The sequence below is a fragment of the Austrofundulus limnaeus genome, unplaced genomic scaffold (assembly GCF_001266775.1).
Source record: "Austrofundulus limnaeus strain Quisiro unplaced genomic scaffold, Austrofundulus_limnaeus-1.0 Scaffold135, whole genome shotgun sequence".
Taxonomy (NCBI): domain Eukaryota; kingdom Metazoa; phylum Chordata; class Actinopteri; order Cyprinodontiformes; family Rivulidae; genus Austrofundulus; species Austrofundulus limnaeus.
This window is the reverse complement of record NW_013952537.1, coordinates 654,542-673,243: the sequence shown is the minus strand read 5'-3', so window position 1 is coordinate 673,243 and position 18,702 is coordinate 654,542. Positions and strand designations below refer to the sequence as shown.

The following is an 18,702-nucleotide window of genomic DNA, read 5'->3' as shown; positions in this document are numbered from 1 at the left end:
CACACACACACACACACGCACACACACAGCCTATTACAGTCACACATGCATCAATCATTTAGAATATGGGTTTCTGTAGAAGTTCCCTCCGTTCAAAAATTCACTCATATTTGTACCAAAATAACAACTGAGATGAACAACTTTCTTCACTTTTGAAATTTRTTTTATTTACCCATTTCAAACTGTAAAACACAAGTAATGCACGCTTTATCCACCTGCTCTCTTCTCATTTTCTGTTTCCTTCGCCTCCCGCCTCACAGGGGAACGACTTAGAGGTACCAGATGCTGGGCAGAAGGCGGAGCCGTCTCGCTGCAGCCGATCCTACACGTCCGGGGCCACGCTGGGGGCCACGCTGGGGGCCGAGCTGCGCCGAGGGAGGACCAGAAGACTCTCGCCCAGTCTCCAGGTATTCAGAGTCATCGAAGACACATCAACATGCTTAGAGGCTGCTGGCCATAAATAAAGACACATCCCAGAGGCGTTTCTGGTCCCAAAAGGCTTTTCTGGTCCCCACCTGTCGTTTTGCTCCTCAGCATGGCTGCCTAAAAACGCTGCAGGATTTCTCAAACATGCATGAATGAGTCAAAGCAAGGCTTTGGGCATGTTTTTTATGAGAGTATAACATTATAACATGATATAAAACTCAAAAAAGTTGATTTTACATGATATTGCCCCTTTAAGAATGACTCTCTGTAACTACCAAGTCAGATTTCAGCTAATATTTGTAAAATAGACAGAGTTGTAGTTGCATTTTATGTGTTGGTTAAGATCTTTATCTGTAGCAGCCATATTGAATTTGATTGACTTCATATGTTAGCGCAACCCATTCTCACTCCCAACTCGTCACATATTGATGCTTGGTCAGGTACCAGCTGCATCCAGTTTTGGACACGTCGGGTAAACCCCTCATGTCAGTTATTAATGAGATGAGGTGGAGGAGGAGCACGTTGTCGTATTTTTGAAAAGAGTAGGAAATGCACGACAACTAACTGTCCCAGACCCTAAATTTAACTTCTATTAGCCATACACAGCCTATCCCTGACCTCAGTACCTAATATTACCCATTAATCCTGATCCCTCATATTAACCACAGACCCCCAACACAAAGACCCCTATGTGGCACAGCCCGGAAAAGCCGCGGGTGTGAATAACAGACACAAGGGGGCTTACCCGTCACAACAAAACTGTACGCAGACGGTACCTGACCAAGCGTCAAAATGTTGACGAATCGGGAGTGAGAACGTGTTGGTTAGTGAGTTTTAGACGTTGAGCCAACCATTAGTTTCTAAGAGTTCCAGTAAGATCTGCTCAGCAGGTAATTAGATATTTTGCTAACAGACAGGGCTAACTTCATTAGTTACTAGCAAAGTTTTAAAAACAGACCATGTCCCATCAGTTGTGCTGATGAAGATTCTCAATCATCCAGGACACGGTAAATCTAACAAAAGTTCAAACACCAAACAACTGTCAACTTGTGTGACAAAAACAGCTGTTCAGCTGCAGAGCAGAAGTCCCGTTGTTGTTTTTTTAAAACTTTTTTTCATATTTGCAATGGATGATCAGAGTATGTGTTGTGAATGACTCTCAGCTACTAACACATCAAATTTTAGTTCAATATTTGAAAAATTGATATATTTACAGCCATTTATGTGTTAGTTCACAAATAATTCATTTCTGAGTTTGAATAAAATCTGTTAAGTTGTTCTTGACATATTTTGCCAATGCTACATACAAATGAGACATGGGTAAGAACATTATCACATCTCAGGAGAAGCAATAGCCTTCAGAGATAACCTTTTTTGTTTTATAGCCTTTATGATTTCCTTTGAAACTGACCATTTTTCTTTGCTGTCTGCTGTAAAGCCTGGAAACCTTTTTGTTTAAAGTTCAACATCATTGTTAAGCTTTAGTTTTCTCCCTTTTAAATATAGGGCAGAAATTCTTGATGACATCATTCTGGAAAAAAGAAATAAAATGAAAATTCTTACCAGCACTCTCATAAAGAAAATTTTGTTGACAACTAATAAATCTGTAAATTTCAACAAACTAGTTTTCATTGTGAAGTATTTGCAATAATAAAAACCTTTTGCCAGCACAGGTCACATAACACAGCTAATCATACAAAGGTTTATGACCATCAGTAGCCATGTTTTATATTGAATCAGCATAAATATTCTGGATTTTAAAAATACTTTAAACATCACTGCATAGAGTCAGAAACAATATAGCCAAGGAAAAACAAAAAATTATTTTTCTCTGATGTGAAACCAATCTTTTAATAATAATAATAATAATAATAGAGTAGAAGAGTAGAACCGTGAGGTCTGAATTTTTTCAAAAATAAACCCAAAAAGTGCATTAATGAAATCATCTTGTGCAAAGCTTTTAAGCTGACTCATGGTAGGCATAAAAAATGAGCAACGTCGTAAAAAACATTTTATCACTGCACCCTGTTTTATTTTAAAACAATGCAAAGTTTAAAAAGCCAGAAAGCTTAGCTTTACAGCTGCAGCAACAACACTCAGCTTCCTGTCATTATTTTTGCAGGAATCTTCRTTTGTAAAACTGAATGAAACATGGTTTAATTTGATAGTCTTGTGGTTCCATTGCTAACAGTAATGAAATACTGAAGCTCCTTTGGTGATTTTAAACTTTGTGCTGCTCTTCTAACGGTTACCTGATACTTTTGGTTCATTTCACTCAGATAAATACCTTCCGAACTGATTAAAAATAAGACACAATCACAATCAGAATGATGTAATCAGAAAATGTGATTACATCATCCACTGGGTCAGCTCTTGCTTGTATGGGTTTGAAAGTGACTCACAAACGCCAAATAGAAATGATCTGCTTGCCAAAAGAGAGACTTCAATGTCATTTTTATTAAAAACGCTGACAATTTACCTCTGTCTGTGTAGACTGCTTGGATGAGTGCTTTATGTTTTTATTACCTTAAATCAACATGTTATTATTTATTGATGGAAAAAGAGAATCTTTTTTTTCTCCTGTGGCTTTCACTGCAATATGAAATTATCATTTCTAATTTCTAATAAATATTTATTTCTTGTTCTCAGCTGCATTTATCAGTTTTATTATGTGTCAGTTTAAGTTCTTATCCTTACTTAGTTTATTTGGCCTTTCTACAGGCTAAAACTACTTAAATGAGAAAATAATTAATTTAATTTACTTTATTTTATAACTTAATTGAGTTGCAGTAATTGTTGTCTTTATAGTGAATAACAGAAAACATTATTTTATGGCCTTATGTGTGCTATCTTCAGCTGAACCATGAAGCTAAAACAAAACCAAAGCCAATTACTAGACAAGTCTGGTATTATAGTACTAGATTTGGTTATATTGGACACCTTGTTCTTGGCCCTGCTCAGACTAGCCATTAGCTTGTCATTCAGGTCAGAATTACAGCAGGTAAAATTGGTTTGGTTTTAAAGTTGGTTTTATTGTTCAAAAGCTTTTTCACAAAATTGCACTTCTGAGCTATCACGTCATTTAAATTACTGGACAAGAGTTTWATTTGATGTTCACCTTTTGAAAACAGTAAATCCCAGATTAAAGAGAACCTGAGCTCTTTGAAGCCCCACTTCTATTAAATTTCTATACAACACCTGCTTTTTGCCTGTTCAGGTACCCTGCTGGCTCCGCCCCCGAGATCGCACTCGTTCACCCGACATCCTGAGCAATACGTCGCGTCCCACGACTCTTCCACTTCGCATCCCGCCACGCATCTCCATCACACAAGCGGACGCCGACAGGTTCGCGCCTTACATCAAACCACTTCTTTCAGCTTGCTCAAGGCCGGATATCATCTGACTTAACTCACTCTTGTTAACGTTTCATCACAGTTACGAAGCAGAAAATGGCGTCTCCCCAGGTCACACCCCTCTGGGCTCCCAGAGTCCAAGCCTCACCTTGAACACCTCCTTCACTCAGGGCCAGAGAAGAGAGTCCTTTTTGTATCGGTCTGACTCGGACTACGACATGTCGCCAAAAACGGTCTCCCGAAACTCTACGCTTGCCAGTGAAGGGTGAGCCTCACAACAAGAGAGACGACATTGTGTAGTGATAAATGTCTCGTTGCCAGTTTTCAAACTCTCCCTCCTCCTCTTAGGCACACTGCGGAGGACTTTATTGTCACACCTTTTGCTCAAGTGAGTATAAACGCTCAAAAAAATAGCTGCATACATAACTGTTTCCAATCAGTTTCTTTTTTTTCTATTAGTGCTGAATTTAGATATAATGTAATTGATTTAACACTTGTTGGAGCTTCTCTGTATTTACATTTGCACTCTGTTGGTTTAGGTACTGGCCAGTCTGCGATCAGTACGAAGCAACTTCACCATCCTCGCCAATGTCTCCACACCAACATTCAAGTCAGTCCCAAGAAAAAGTCCTCATACAATAAAACAGTGAGAAGGTCTAAAAAAAGACGTGTTTAGTTCCTCAAGCTGTTCAAGAGTAGCTTGAAAGTGGATCCAGTTTTGTATTTTCCAGTCTGTAACTTTAACTTTTGACTTTTTGAAGAGGTGTCCTGCWCTAAAAATCATTCAGAGCAAACACTACTTGATCAATGTTTGCATCTTTTGCATTAGGTGGTTGTTTACAAAGTGTTGTGAGGTCTGAGTCAGCCTGCGGTCTGAGTAATGATTCATGTGACACACATCTTGAAAAACCTTGCCAACTAAAACTGGTGTAAAAAACAAACCAAAACATATAGAGCAGAGGTGCCCAAAGTGGGGCCCCGTGGACCAAAACTGGCCCACCAAGCCATTTGATTTGGCCCACCAGCTGTTGCTCTGGTTGTAATCTCTTGTCATCTTATGTAGAGACGCTGTATTTTTACTTATTCCATCTATTGGCCCATTGACTATGTAAGAGGCAGATAATTTTTACTCATGGTGCTAACTTTATCTTTGAATTATATTAAAATTAAACATGAAAAACAAGTAACTACAATACACTTTTAGTTTAGATTCAAGCACACGTGTAGATTTACACACTTTATAAGATCATAAATACTTATATTTGATCAATTTATAAAATGTCCCATGAGCCTTTGGAGCCTGAGCATACATCAAACCTTCTATGGAAGCAGTCTGAAACAAAAAATAAACAAAAAGAAGAAAAAAAAACAATTCCTGCTTGCTTAATCATGAAAATGTAAAATGACTTAAAAATATTAGCATTTCATGTATTATATTATTGCATTTGACCTGCAGCCTTCAGATAGATTTTCATTTTGGCCTTCTGGGGAAAAGGTTTGGGCACYCCTGATATAGAGGTTGTAGAGCTACTTTTCTATTAGTTTATATGTCCATCTTACTAAGTTTTAAAATCTTATATCAGCCAAAAAGTCTTTTTGATCTTGTTTTGAGACTAATTTACTAAACAAGAACTGATTGTGTAAGAATAATCATCTTGTTTTCAGAATGTGTAAGATTATTTGTCTTGTTAGTCTGAAATTTTGACTCAAATTAAGTCAAATATTTCTGCCAACGGAGTAAGAAAATTTTACTTGGTAAAATTCTTAAAATACTTGATTTGAATCAATTTTTTCTTATTTCAAGAATTTTACCTAATAAAATTTTCTTACTCCGTTGGCAGAAATTTTTGACTGAATTTGAGTCAAATTTTCAGACTAACAAGACAAATAATCTTACACATTCTGAAAACAAGATTATTATTGTTACACAATCAGTTCTTGTTTAGTAAATCAGTCTCAAAAACAAGATCAAAAAAACTTTTTGGCTGAATATAAGATTTTAAAACTTGGTAAGGTGGACAGTTTTTGCAGTGTACGTTGTTCAGTTAAACTCACTTATTCTGTTTTGCAACGTAATAAGAATCCAGACTGATGCAGACTTGTCTCCTGTGCAAATGATCTTCTGCAGCAGATGTGGCTGCAGTGTGAAGTTTTATGAAACAGCGTTCACATCAAGCACCATGAAAACTTTGATGCACTTAAGTAACCAACTTTTCTAACATGAAAGTTTAAGCTTTTTTTTCCAAATCTGTCTGTACATGCATATAAATACACAGATGTTAAAATAACCAAGAACACGTCTGTAATTGAGTCTTGTCGGCCGTCTACTCACTGACCTGAGTACCTGCTGTGTTGTTAGGAGGTCTCCTTTAGGTGGAGTATGCGTCAGTCCCAGAGCGACGCTATCAGACCAGCAGTACCAGCAGCTCGCCCTGGACACGCTGGAGGAGCTGGACTGGTGTTTGGACCAGCTGGAGACCATTCAGACCCACCGCTCCGTCAGCGAGATGGCTTCCAACAAGGTAGAAAAACATTTCAGGCAACCAAACCCAACAGGCTGACAGCAGTTTATTACACCTGCATCACTGCTGCTGTTTAGTCTGTATTTATGATCTAAACTAGAAGAAAAATATTAGATTTCTGGCTGTAAATTTATATAAACTTTTTCTTGTTTAATGTTCTTTACCATAACTGTGAGTACTAAAAGCAATGCAAAAACACTCATGATTTCTGATGCACCGTAATGTGTTCGGATGGGGATCTTAGTGATATTTTACATGTCGTTTTACAGCAGCTTTAAACTTCGAACTTCATCACTTCAGTTTTACTCTTCACTTTCTTTCACAAACAAAAAAAAAAAGAGTTAAGTATCTTTCAGAGAACAATGTTTTCTCAAACATACTGTTTTGTTCTCATTCTGTCACAGTTTAAGAGGATGCTGAACAGAGAACTTTCCCACTTATCAGAAATGAGTCGCTCTGGAAACCAAGTGTCCGAGTACATCTCCAGCACCTTTATGGGTGAGCTCCACCAAAATGATTCCCATCAGCATCACATGTGTGCCGTTTGGTGATTAGAAACAGGAAATTCCTTCTGTTTCTGTTGTCCTGTCAATCTGTAGACAAGCATCACGAGGTAGAAATCCCGTCCCCGACGCTCAAAGACAAACCTATGAGTCACATCAGCGGAGTGAGGAAACTGTCTCACAGCTCCAGCCTCTCCAGCGCTTCCATGCCTCGCTTCGGCGTCAACACGGACCACGAGGACGAACTCGCCAAGGTGGCGTTTCCAGTCTGAGTCCTTCTAACTCACAAATAATAGTAAAAAACAAGCACTCTTGTTTTTAGTTTGAAAACAAGACTTTTTACAAGACTTTTATTGTGTGATTGTGTAGAAATCTCAGATCGGTTTTGTTTACATCTTGGCTTCTTGAGCTACCTGTATTGGTTCTGTATTTGATACCAAAATGAGATAAACGCAGTAGATTTTTGCCTTTTTAAGCCAACAAAATAGTTTTTTTCTCTGTGTTAGATTTGTTACCAAGATGTTGCATGAAAAACAAACTGTTCACATAGAAGAGGAACATTTTTTCTTTATTGTTGTGCAGTAGAATCAAGGAGAAGAGCTTAGTTATAAGTCGAACGCTTTATTCTTTTCCGTCACAGAAATCATACCACCACATCACCCTCTTCTTCTTCTCTCTCCCTCTCTCCTACTGCCCTCCTCTGGTCAGGGGTGGTAATGTCTCTACATTCCTAACTGCATTATTTAACAAATAGCCTGGCAAAAACCAGAGCCTGTCCTTCACTTTGCTTCGTACAAGGGTCTGGACTTGCTGCATAGAGAAGTGATTCTTGCAGGAGGCGTGGCCTCTGCTGAAGCATGTGTGTGTTGTCGGTGTAAAGGAGGCTAAGCTAAGAAGCTAACTGGAAATCGCGTGTGCTGTAAACAACCCTACTGAGAGGAGAAATATACCGAGTCGAACGAGACGACTGCAAATGAGAGCTGCTGCTTTGTCAAACAAATTTATTTTAATTTGGAAGCCTTATCAACACAGACTGGCTTCATTCACTTCCTCCACTGCCGTATGCTAAAATAACTAGCAGGCACTGCGCAGAAAGTCGACGTCGTTCAAAACTTTGCCTTCTGTTTGCTGATTGGCCCAGGTAAATTAAACTACAAGCAGACACTGCGCAGACAATTGACGTTCTGTTCTCTGATTGGCCCGGCTAAAAATCTGCCAGCGAAATCCTCGTCTATGGGAGAAATCCCAGACGGAGCAGAGAAGCGAAACTAGAATTGAGCGGAGCTGCGTAGGAAGGCAAGGGCCAGGCTATTTAACATAACACAACATTTATCATCCGCTGCTGAAGGTAAAAGGACAATAAAGCCTCTAGAAGGTTCTTCAGAGCAGAGCAGAAGAAACAGTAGAAGAAGAAGCTGTTTACAAATCAGGGCTCGTCATTYCTCTGTCTCACTCTGTCCTGATGCCAACTRCCTCCATGTCCWSTCTAACTGCATCCATAAACTGATCTTCTCTTTGTTTTTTTCCTGGCCGCTGCGTCTCTAACATCCTTCTGCCAACAWACCCACTGTCCCTCCTCTGGACATGTCCAAACCATCTCACTCTGGCCTCTTTAATTTTACCCCCCCCAGTCGTTCAACCTCCCAGCAAGACGTTTGCAGGTTCAAAACCTCTACGGAGGCCTTTCTGTGCAGAGTTTACATGCTCTTCCTGTATTTTCCCTGGGTACTCTGGTTTCCTCCCAAGACCAAAAGCATCCTTGTTAGTTTAATTAGCAGCTCTAAATTATGTTAAGCATGAGGGGTTGTCTGTTTTGTTGGTATCCATGTGGCTCTGTGATGGACTAATCCGTCCTGGGTGTCCCAACCTCTGCCTATGATTCTTCAAATTGAATCTGGATAAAACCTGCCTATGCTTTTAATGTGTAGTCATTTTCTGCTACAAACACAACCATATTTCATATAYCTTTGTGTGTTTTATCAGGAGCTGGAGAATCTGGACAAGTGGAGTTTCAACATATTCAGAGTAGCAGAGTTGTCAAACAACAGACCTCTCAGCTGCATCATGTACACCATCTTCCAGGTAAATAAAATCCCTTCAGATTTCCCCTGACGTCTGTGTCGTTGCTCATTTACTCCTGTTTGTTACGTTTCTGCTCCTTCCCTTCTCAGGAGCGTGAGCTCTTGAAGACATTTCGTATCCCCGCTGACACTTTTGTCACGTACGTGATGACCCTGGAGGATCATTACCATGGAAATGTAGCGTACCACAATAGCCTCCACGCTGCAGACGTCACCCAGTCCACACATGTCCTCCTCTCCACACCTGCCCTGGATGTACGCTTATAAACAGAAACACACACACAAACATGCATGATATGGTCACATATCAGGAGATAAAATAAAAACATTTATGAAGACACAGAAATTATTTTATTAGTATCTAATAGATTTATTTTTGTGTATGTATAATCTTATTTTGTTCATTTTATGTGACCTCTACCAATCATGTGCGCACACTAAAACTTTGTCACATTCTTGGCTAAAAATTTTATTCAAATTAGACATTTATATATCAATTCATAAATATTTCACAGGTGTTAGGTTTCTTTAAACTTGAAGCTCAGTAGGATAAATGTCAAAATTTGTGATTTTCTTTTTTACTTGACAGAATGTGGTTTAAAAATAGCAGATCTTTAACAATAAAGTGTCTTACAAAGTGAAAAATAAATGTTCAGGTTGTCAGAATTTCTCAAGCTTGTATAAAGATAATTTTAGAAATGTTAGCTGATTAAAACTAAATTGTCTTGCAGTAAATTTCATAAATTTGTATTTGTAGTTTTTATTCTGTAATCATCACATATTTCATTCATAAAAGTTATAGTTTTAGTGTCAGTGACAACATGGAAATTAAGCCAAAAAAGAAAAACAGTATTGTGAACAGGAAAAAAATTAAAATTTGGTGTGATTTTTAGCCGTTTTTTAAACTAATTTCTTTAAACAAACAAATTCCTGACTTTCTTTGGCATCAACATTTCCTCTAATTGTTTCAGTGTTTCTTCTTGTGCGGGTTTAATATTTTCAGGCTGTATTCACTGATCTGGAGATCCTGGCTGCTCTGTTTGCAGCAGCTATCCATGACGTCGACCATCCTGGAGTTTCCAACCAGTTCCTCATCAACACCAGTGAGTTCACGCACAAACAATCTCATGCAAACTCAGAAACGTGTTCTTCAGTACATGTTTCATCACACCTGTGTTCACCTTGCAGACTCAGAGCTGGCGCTGATGTATAACGACGAGTCTGTTCTGGAGAACCACCACCTGGCTGTGGGCTTCAAGCTGCTGCACCAGGAGAACTGTGACATCTTCCAGAACCTCACCAAACGGCAGCGCCAGAGCCTCCGCAAGCTCGTCATCGATATGGTCAGGGCCTTTCAGGATTTTTCTGCTCATAAGGGTTGATTAAAMCACATGAAAAGTAAAACGCTGGGCAGCTGTGGCAGATTTTTAAAGCCCTGTCACACTAGACAAATTATGCCAACTTGCGAAACATTTTTTTACATCTAAATTGCTAATAAAAGTTATATATTTGATCAATTTGTTAGAATTACATTACGTACACACTGAAAAGAAGCTTCCTGGTGATTTTTTCTATTCCGTCTTCAATGTAGACGTCTTTAAATTGTTCATAAGTTGTCTAGTATGACAGGGCCTTCAGTGAAGTTGACCCCCCCCCGTTCAAAAGTTTAAAAAAAATGATGTCAAACACTTGTGCTATGTTTGTGCTGGTTTGTGCAGCAAAAATTTTCATTTGTGCTGCTATCATTTTTAATATATTAATAAAAGTTTGTAGAGGTCATCAGAGGTCAACCAGCCCCCCCACATTACCCAAATCAAACAAAACTGGTGCCAATCAATTGTGCTACGTTTGTGCAGCAAATTTTTTTGTTTGTGCCGCTATTGTTTGTAAGGTATTGATATTTTTTTCCAGAGGCAAGCAGAGTTGTCTGTAAATGTGGGTGAGGGCGGCAAAGTTCAGCTATTTACCTACATGCAGGCCATTTTCTAGCCTCATGCATTGTCCTGCTGTAAACTTGACTAGTCCACCCTTTGCTTTGCTTTGTATGTAAGAATAAATTACCTGCAGGCACATGCCTTGCCCCTTAAAACTAATAGGTTAAACCAAGAGGGGGTTGCAGTTTTATTGATTTGTTTATGGGCAGAAAAAAGCTTTAGTTAATCAATTTTTACCAACTCATGACCAAAATGCTTTACAAAACCCTTGAAATTCAGTTGTTTGTTTGGCTGTACGGTATTTAGAAAAATTGCATTTGGGAGTCCTTCTGTTACTTTGTCCAAGCAAACATTCACTGGCAAATTCTATGAGCTGATGGTAACAGAAGCGTTAAAAGTGAATACAATTTCTCATTTGTTCTGAAGTCGTCTCTATTCAGTCAAAATCAGATTTTTCTCCACCACTTGATGATATAAGCATTGGAATTTGTGAATAAGAACAGCTGTTTTGTAAATCCAGCTTTTATGAAATGCATTATAAAAGACAGCTTTATATCATATGTGATCAAAGAACAAAATGTAGTTCATGTTTGTACACTTCAATTAATATCTTCAAAACAAAAGCAGCACAAACGTAGCACAATTGATTGGCACCAGTTTTGTTTGATTTGGGTAATGGGGGGTGGGGGGCTGGTTGACCTCTGATGACTTGTACAAACTTTTATTAATATCTTAAAAACGATAGCGGCACAAACAAATTTTTTTGCTGCACAAACGTTTGACACGAATTTTGTTAGATTTAAACAAGGTGGGGGGCCAACTTCACTCAAGTGAGTCACCTTGTAACTGATGGGTTGCCAGTTGGATTTCCCATTCCATATGGGGCAACTGTGGCTACAACGTAGCTTACCACCACCAAGTGTCTTTGAGTGTCCTAAAAAACATTATATAAGTTTAATAATGATGATGATGATGATAATAATAATAATAATAATGATAATAATAATAATAATAACAATAATAATAATAATTATTATTATAATAATAATAATGCACTGACTTCTGTTTCCTGTGTATTTGGTCAATAAATGTTAAGAATCTTAGTTTCCTATAACATTTTAAAAAGTTTTCTGAGTGCTAACAGGATTTTCTAAAGTTTAATTYTAACATACCTATCATTTTTAATGCCCTGTTATCAAAGCAACTCCTGGTGAAGAGGATTTATTTGTCTAAGAGCCTTAGACAAAATGAAAACAAATGTTTTAAACATGTTCTGTCTGTGTACAGGTGCTGGCTACAGACATGTCCAAACACATGACACTGCTGGCTGATTTAAAAACCATGGTGGAGACCAAGAAGGTGACGAGTTCTGGCGTTTTGCTCCTGGACCATTACACAGAACGAATACAGGTCTGATTTTCATCTGCGTCTTCGATTTCCTGTCGGGGATTATTTTGTGTGACAGTTTTTCTTGCTTGTTTGTTTCCTTGCAGGTACTGAAGAACATGGTGCACTGTGCAGACCTGAGCAACCCCACCAAGTCGTTACTGTTATACAGACAGTGGACAGAGAGGATCATGGAGGAGTTCTTCAGACAGGGTGACCGAGAGCGGGAGAGGGGCATGGAGATCAGCGCCATGTGTGACAAACACACCGCCTCTGTGGAGAAGAGTCAGGTAAAGCTCCACCGCTGTGTCGCTCCTTTAGTTAGCTTCACTTCTAGATAAACTTTTAAAGCTTCTAATCAAGCTTTCTGTTCACAGTGAGTCCATCACACGAGGTAAGAATCACTCAATTCAAACCTCTTCTTTTCCAGGTGGGGTTCATCGACTACATTGTCCACCCGCTGTGGGAGACGTGGGCCGACCTGGTGCACCCGGACGCCCAGGAGATCCTGGACACTTTGGAGGAGAACAGGGAGTGGTACCTGAACACCATGCCCCAGTCTCCGTCACCGCCCCCCGACAGACACCTCCAGCAGGACCGCTTCCAGTTTGAACTCACGCTCGAGGACCTGGAGCACAACAATCACAACCACGTGTGTCYGAGGGGTGGGAGGAGCAACAGGAGCGGCCGGAGGGCCATCTGCGACGACGGAACGCTGGAAGCTCAGACAGAAACGATCGGAGAGGAGCAGAACCACGCTGAGGCCGAGGGAGACGACAAGGAAAATCACAACAGTGAGCAGAACGGCGTCCGGGAAGAAGAGGCGGGTGAAAAGGAGGAAGAGGAGGCAGACAAGGAAGTAGGAACAGAAGGGGTGGAGGAAACTGATGGCTCACAAGGCGAGGAGACAAAAGTAGAGGAGAAAGAGGAAGAAATGGAGGAGACGGACAACGAAGGGGAGGATGATGAAGTGGGAGGTGTAGAAAACCTGGAGGAGATGAATGGAGTAGAAGAGGAAGCTGAAAATGAGGAGGCACGAACGGAGGAGAGTTTGGCGGAAAAAGAGGAGGATGTAGACGTAGATGATGGTGACGCAGAAGGAAAGGGGGAAGAGGAGACAGAAATGGAGGATAAAGACGAGGAAGAGGCGGGCGAGGAAGAAGCACCTCAGGAGGATGAGGAAGATGAATCAAAAGAGGAAGAGGACAGTTAGTGGACAAAATAACAGGGTCAGTGAGCGGGGGAAGTAAACGAGAGGTAAAGAGGGGCCAGCGGCAGTTTGTCTGTAAAAGAGCTGGAAGATGTCCGTCTGACCACTTCCTCGTGCGACGCTCTCGTCTGAAGGCCCATTTACGCTCACCTGCTGAAATCAAAACACTCACAGAGTAAAAGAGTCAAGACCAACAGAGCAGCGCTAGATACAGACACTCTGTGGATCTTCCCAAGCAGTCTGACTGTTGCAGTGAGCCGATGGGCCCGGCGGTGACAGAGACTAGTCTTCTCAACCTGGTGTCTGTGCATCTATCACTGCCGTCGAGGATAAACGGGGGACAAAACAATAATAATAATAAAAGCAGGGGAGACCGGTTTAATCAGCCTTTTGTAGCTTCTGGACTTAAGTTTTGAAAAAATAATACTGAAATACGTACATGCAAATAAGTGTGTGCCTGTTTTCCGGTTGTTATAGACTTTCACCCATCGTCTCCTGGTCACCGTCTATTGTCTTACGGATGAGGAAGATTACGCCTGGAAAGTGTAGTTTGTCATCTTATATTCACTACAACTCCAAAGTTAGGCTGTTGTGTAAGATATAAAAGCAGAAMGCAATGATTTATGAAGCTAATAAACCCATATCTTAGTAATGGAACACAGTAAACATGTTAAATGTTTCTTTCGTTCGGCATCTGGACTTTTCTTCTGCAGAGCCATGCTGCCGGAACGGATGCAGAACACGGTTTAACACTGAAATATGCAAGGCCTTCCCTGAAAAAGTCATCATCTGAATGTACTTTTCAGCACTGGTGGTGCCTTTCCAGTTGTGTAAGTCGCTCACGTTAGAGGCACTTATGCACGCCCCTACCATCAGCGAGGCGGGCCTTTGAACGGTATGCGTGTGGTTTCCTAAACGAATATTGTGGTGTAATATTTGCCGGACAACAGAACAGTTTTTCATATCGTCTCAGTTTGTTTTAAATGAGCTTTGGTTCTGCAGCGTTTCTAGATGATGTTCAAATAGGTCTTAATGTTGCGTGATAGAGCTTTAACCAGCATTTGTGGATGGCACGGCAAACTATTTACGGTCCATGATGTGTGGAAGTGTTCCTGAGTCCATGCAGCGATCAGACAGCAGGAACTTTATTTTGAATACTGTTCTAATTTTATATTAGATTAAGGGTGACAGTGGCAGGAAGAGGTAGGGTTTGTTCTGTAACCAATGGGTTGCCAGTTTGATYCCCCATTGTGTCCTTGGGTAAGGCACTTTACCCGCCTTGCTTGCTGGCGGTGTGAGAGGGTTCATATCACTTACTTTGACAGCCTTTTAATGGCCCTGTCCCAATTGTTTTGAGATGAGTTGCTGCCATAACGATCAAAATGACTTTAAAAAAATGATAGTTTCAACATTTGATATGTTTACTTTGTTCCATTGTAAATAAAAAAAAAAGAGATTTGCAAATCATTGCATTCAGTTTACATTCACATTTTACACAAACGTCCCAGCTTTGTACAGAACCTGTCCACAGAAAGCTTCGTACACTGTGGTCAAATAACAGTGGAGCCACCTCACATATTAGCCCCGAAGCCACAATTCCCCAAAAAATGAAATAAAAAACATCCGTGGACTCTCCTCTCAAAGTGGAACCGTAAAAAGGCTGATGTGTTGTATGTGTCGATGTCGAGTCGCGTGAAGATTAAAAAAATAAAATAAAATCAAGTAAAAAAACACCAAGTGTTTATGCCATTGTGACATTGTCACCTGAGTTGTGCCAAATTGTCCCACAACCAGCACTGAGCAACGCAGCCTCCTAACAGGGATCGGGGGTGGGAGATGGGGGCTAACTTGTCACGAAGCAATGAATCTGTGGGACCAGGCCAGCGGGTGTTATGGTCTTCCACAAATCTGTTCCTTTTTTTTTTGTAAAAAAAACTTGTCTTTGGCACTTTATTTAACACCCTTGTTGCATATATGTACATAGTAAACATGTATTTTAATCTGCTGATGTCATATAATAAATATGATCAATTCAGTTGATGGATTTATGTCATTTATTGAAGAAATACTTAGAAAAAAATACTCAAAGGTGTTTTCAAATCCTAACTTATAGCAGTGATTTTCAGTTCAGACACTGCTTTATGAACATCCATGAGGTGAAACAATCACACCTCTGSTCCTCCGGCCTCCTTCCTGGGAGGCATCCTGAGCAGAGTTCCTCCGCCGGGTCTCAGTCGTACTCTGATMGACCAGCTGACCCACCTGCTGCCTCTGAGGGGTCTGAAACGAGAAAAAACAAGAACCGAGGCACAGATGAGTGTGTAGCTGCTCTCTAAGCAAAACCAACAATTTAATATTAACAGTTAATTCCTGAAGGTGTTAACATATTTTTCTTTCTAGAGATTATATTGAATATTTCCTAAACCAAAAAGACAATGTAATAATCTCAACAGCATGCTAAGCAATTAGATTTTGCAAGCAAAAGCTGCAAAAATACCTCCTATGTTMGTCTTTTCTTCTTCTGTCCACTCTGCTTTGGTTTCCTGCGGTTGCTTCATTAAAGCACTCTCCGTCTTTTCTGAAAATCCACCCAGACCAATGCAGATTAGTCAAAAGTTCATTTCATCAATGACAAACATCCTTGTAGTAAAGAACAGACATACGTGAGAGGCTGGCGTTGAGATGGATGTCCTGCTGCTCCTCATCCTCTCGGTACAGACAGTAAAAAAGGCTTTCCAAAACTAAACTTATATAAGTCGTCACAACAAGTCCTACAAGACAAACAGTGGCATAAATTAAAAAAAAGTAGACTTGATCTTCTGTTTGTGCAGCATCTCCTCACCTCTGGAAGCGTCAGGCTGCTGAGTCTCGGTTTGATCTGGATCAGAATCAGACAGGAGAACCTCCTTTGCTGTGACTGGTCTGAGGGGACATTGTTGTTACGGTTCTTTTGCAGCATAACCTTGTTTGCAACTTATCTTTTTTTTCTATTAAAGCTCTTAAAACATCCAGTAGTTAAAGGATGTCAACCTTGCTTATTTTTAAATTCCACATAAATGTGTCACTTTGTGAAACTTTWATTTTTTTCTCAGTTATGGCAAAAATCTATATATATCAGCCCCACACCATGATCCTACCACCACCATTCTTGACAGTGTAAGGACTCACAATAAATCCAAGTTTATGCAGTTTATGAAGTGATTGTTTCTGTGTACCTCAGCAGCTGCAGAAGAGCATCAGGGAGCTCGCTGGCTTCTGTGATTTCAGGTTGGTTTGCTGGAGCACTTTGTCCTGACGACTTCMCTTCAGCTCTTCTTGCAGATTCACAGAACTCGTTCTCTGGTGTTCTTGCCTGCAGGAAGAAAATGGTGTAAATAAACATTTAGTTTAATCACGTTTGTGTTTTGTATTATGCTCTGAAACTTGTACGATTAATCATTGAGTATTTGATATTAGACAAACAGCAGTAATAACAGAGTTGTTACATAGTTCTGTTCAACTCACTTGTTCACAGGAGTCGGCCTGCTCATACTGTAGTTTGTTTTTTTGTGCCTTTAGTCACGTTCTCAGTCTGAATCCTAAAAAAATAAACAGTAACAGAGTAAACACTGACAAAGAGACATCAATCAGACATAAAAACTCATAAAAAACTTACACGTTTTCCTGGTCTGGGAGGTTTGACGGATTCAGACTTCTGTCTTCAGCATCAGTTCYTGAGAGTTTGTTTAAAGGCATTTTTGGAACAACTTGTTAGTTTTGAAGGATGAATAATCAATAATCAAGTCGACAACTTTCAGTCACTTTAACTCAGGTTTGTTTAGGTTTAAATGTCTATTAGAATCTGTGGAGAAGATGTTTAAATACTGCTTTAAAACAATGTTTTGCAGAACACAGAGCCAGGCAACAAAAATTTAAATAAAAATATGTTTTTATTGAAAAATACATGAATGAGAAAAACAAGAAAACCACGATTCTGTTGTGATACATGTGAAAGAAATCTGTTTCTATAGAGAGGCAAAAAAGTGATGTTGCCTTTGACTTGTTAGCAAATTATTTTATGAATCACTGGACACATTTTTTTAAAAAAGTTCCACAAGTAATCCCTGGATGCTCCTCTACAATTGATTTCATTTTATAAATGTTGACCTAGTATTTGGTGTGGTAGTAGCTGAGACTGATCCTCAACATATATTCTGAGTGCAGTTTGCATAAGATCTTCCTACCTAACATCTTGAACAAATAAAGTGACAATTACTAAGAAAATAAAATCAAGTTTCTGGTTAGATTTGTGTTCAGATAAACTCACATGAACCATCTGACACTGTACAACACTGTGATGAGGTCAAACTGTGCCTTATGAAGCTGCAGAAGTTTCAAATAGAAAACACAAATTATGAACTATTGACACAAATATTAGAAACACTTTAAGCAAAAGAAACAGAGAAAAAGTAAACAAAATAAAAAATTTCTGGCAGACAAAAGGCCAAAAAGTTTAAAATATACAAAAAGAGGTAAAGAAAAAAAATAGCAGTTTAGATAATGATCTGATTTTTTTCTACAATAAAACCTTTTTTTGTCAATACATTTCACATTTTCTGATAGACTTTGTACTTTGCAGTCTTTTTAAACCCATGTTGGATTTTAAAAAGTTTTAGATTAATTGAAAATCAGAAGCAGTTAAAAAAGTATATTAATAACATTTTACATGCAGTTTTCACTGAAGTTATTGCCAAAAGAATAAAAATGAAAGGCCGCTATTTGTGAGGAAACGTCCTTTTTACAATAAATACATAAAACAAGACATCCTGCATTTTAAAATGCGCCCAAACAGCAGTAAATCTAAATGTTTTCATTAGCACACGTGTAACAAGTATCTTATCAGCGAAAATTAAAAAATATCTTAAACTGAGACACAGCTGACAACCTGAGACAGCAAACACAGCAGCAGCAAACATACTCTCTGAACTAAGTTTTGATTTAAATGCCGACACGTTTGGATCAAACACTTGAAATGTTAAAGCTTAAGGAACACATAACTTGAATAAATTAAACTAATTTAAAATCTAACCATGCTCATCACAGATGTTCAACCTTTATGTGTGGATTAATTAAAACCTAAAATATAAAAAGTACAGATAAATAATGACAGATTTACTTCTGACTCTATGGCTCCCTCTGCTGGTCAGATGACTCCGTGCTGGCTGATGCTTGGCCTTGGGGGTTATTTTGGCCCAGGGGCATCAGGAGGGCTAACTGATGAAATCTCTTCTAAGAAGCTGAATGATTC

General features: G+C 39.3%; 1 protein-coding gene and 1 long non-coding RNA gene across 4 annotated transcripts in view; one reads left to right on the top strand and one right to left on the bottom strand.

Annotated features, from left to right (window-relative positions):
- LOC106522713 (cAMP-specific 3',5'-cyclic phosphodiesterase 4C) overlaps nt 1-15,450 on the top strand; it is a 19,524-nt gene extending 4,074 nt beyond the window's left edge. For both annotated transcript variants that reach the window (XM_014015845.1, XM_014015844.1), the window contains 15 exons: nt 261-407; nt 3,644-3,771; nt 3,862-4,044; nt 4,128-4,167; nt 4,319-4,389; nt 6,139-6,301; nt 6,706-6,799; nt 6,901-7,058; nt 8,788-8,886; nt 8,976-9,140; nt 9,889-9,988; nt 10,074-10,228; nt 12,107-12,229; nt 12,313-12,495; nt 12,636-15,450. In XM_014015845.1, the coding sequence (XP_013871299.1) occupies nt 261-407; nt 3,644-3,771; nt 3,862-4,044; nt 4,128-4,167; nt 4,319-4,389; nt 6,139-6,301; nt 6,706-6,799; nt 6,901-7,058; nt 8,788-8,886; nt 8,976-9,140; nt 9,889-9,988; nt 10,074-10,228; nt 12,107-12,229; nt 12,313-12,495; nt 12,636-13,418 (2,592 nt within the window). In that variant the 3' untranslated portion in view covers nt 13,419-15,450. The remainder of the gene's footprint in view (nt 1-260; nt 408-3,643; nt 3,772-3,861; nt 4,045-4,127; nt 4,168-4,318; nt 4,390-6,138; nt 6,302-6,705; nt 6,800-6,900; nt 7,059-8,787; nt 8,887-8,975; nt 9,141-9,888; nt 9,989-10,073; nt 10,229-12,106; nt 12,230-12,312; nt 12,496-12,635) is intronic.
- A 5-nt stretch (nt 15,451-15,455) lies between these two features.
- LOC106522715 (uncharacterized) lies at nt 15,456-17,249 on the bottom strand. 2 transcript variants are annotated; one of them, XR_001310819.1, is made up of 7 exons: nt 17,071-17,249; nt 16,920-16,993; nt 16,631-16,767; nt 16,258-16,337; nt 16,079-16,186; nt 15,913-15,993; nt 15,456-15,695 (listed from the first exon to the last, which is right to left on the bottom strand). It is a non-coding gene; the product is annotated as an uncharacterized LOC106522715 (long non-coding RNA). The 2 variants fall into 2 exon arrangements; XR_001310818.1 differs by having other exon boundaries at nt 16,920-17,073.
- Nucleotides 17,250-18,702: the final 1,453 nt, after the last annotated feature.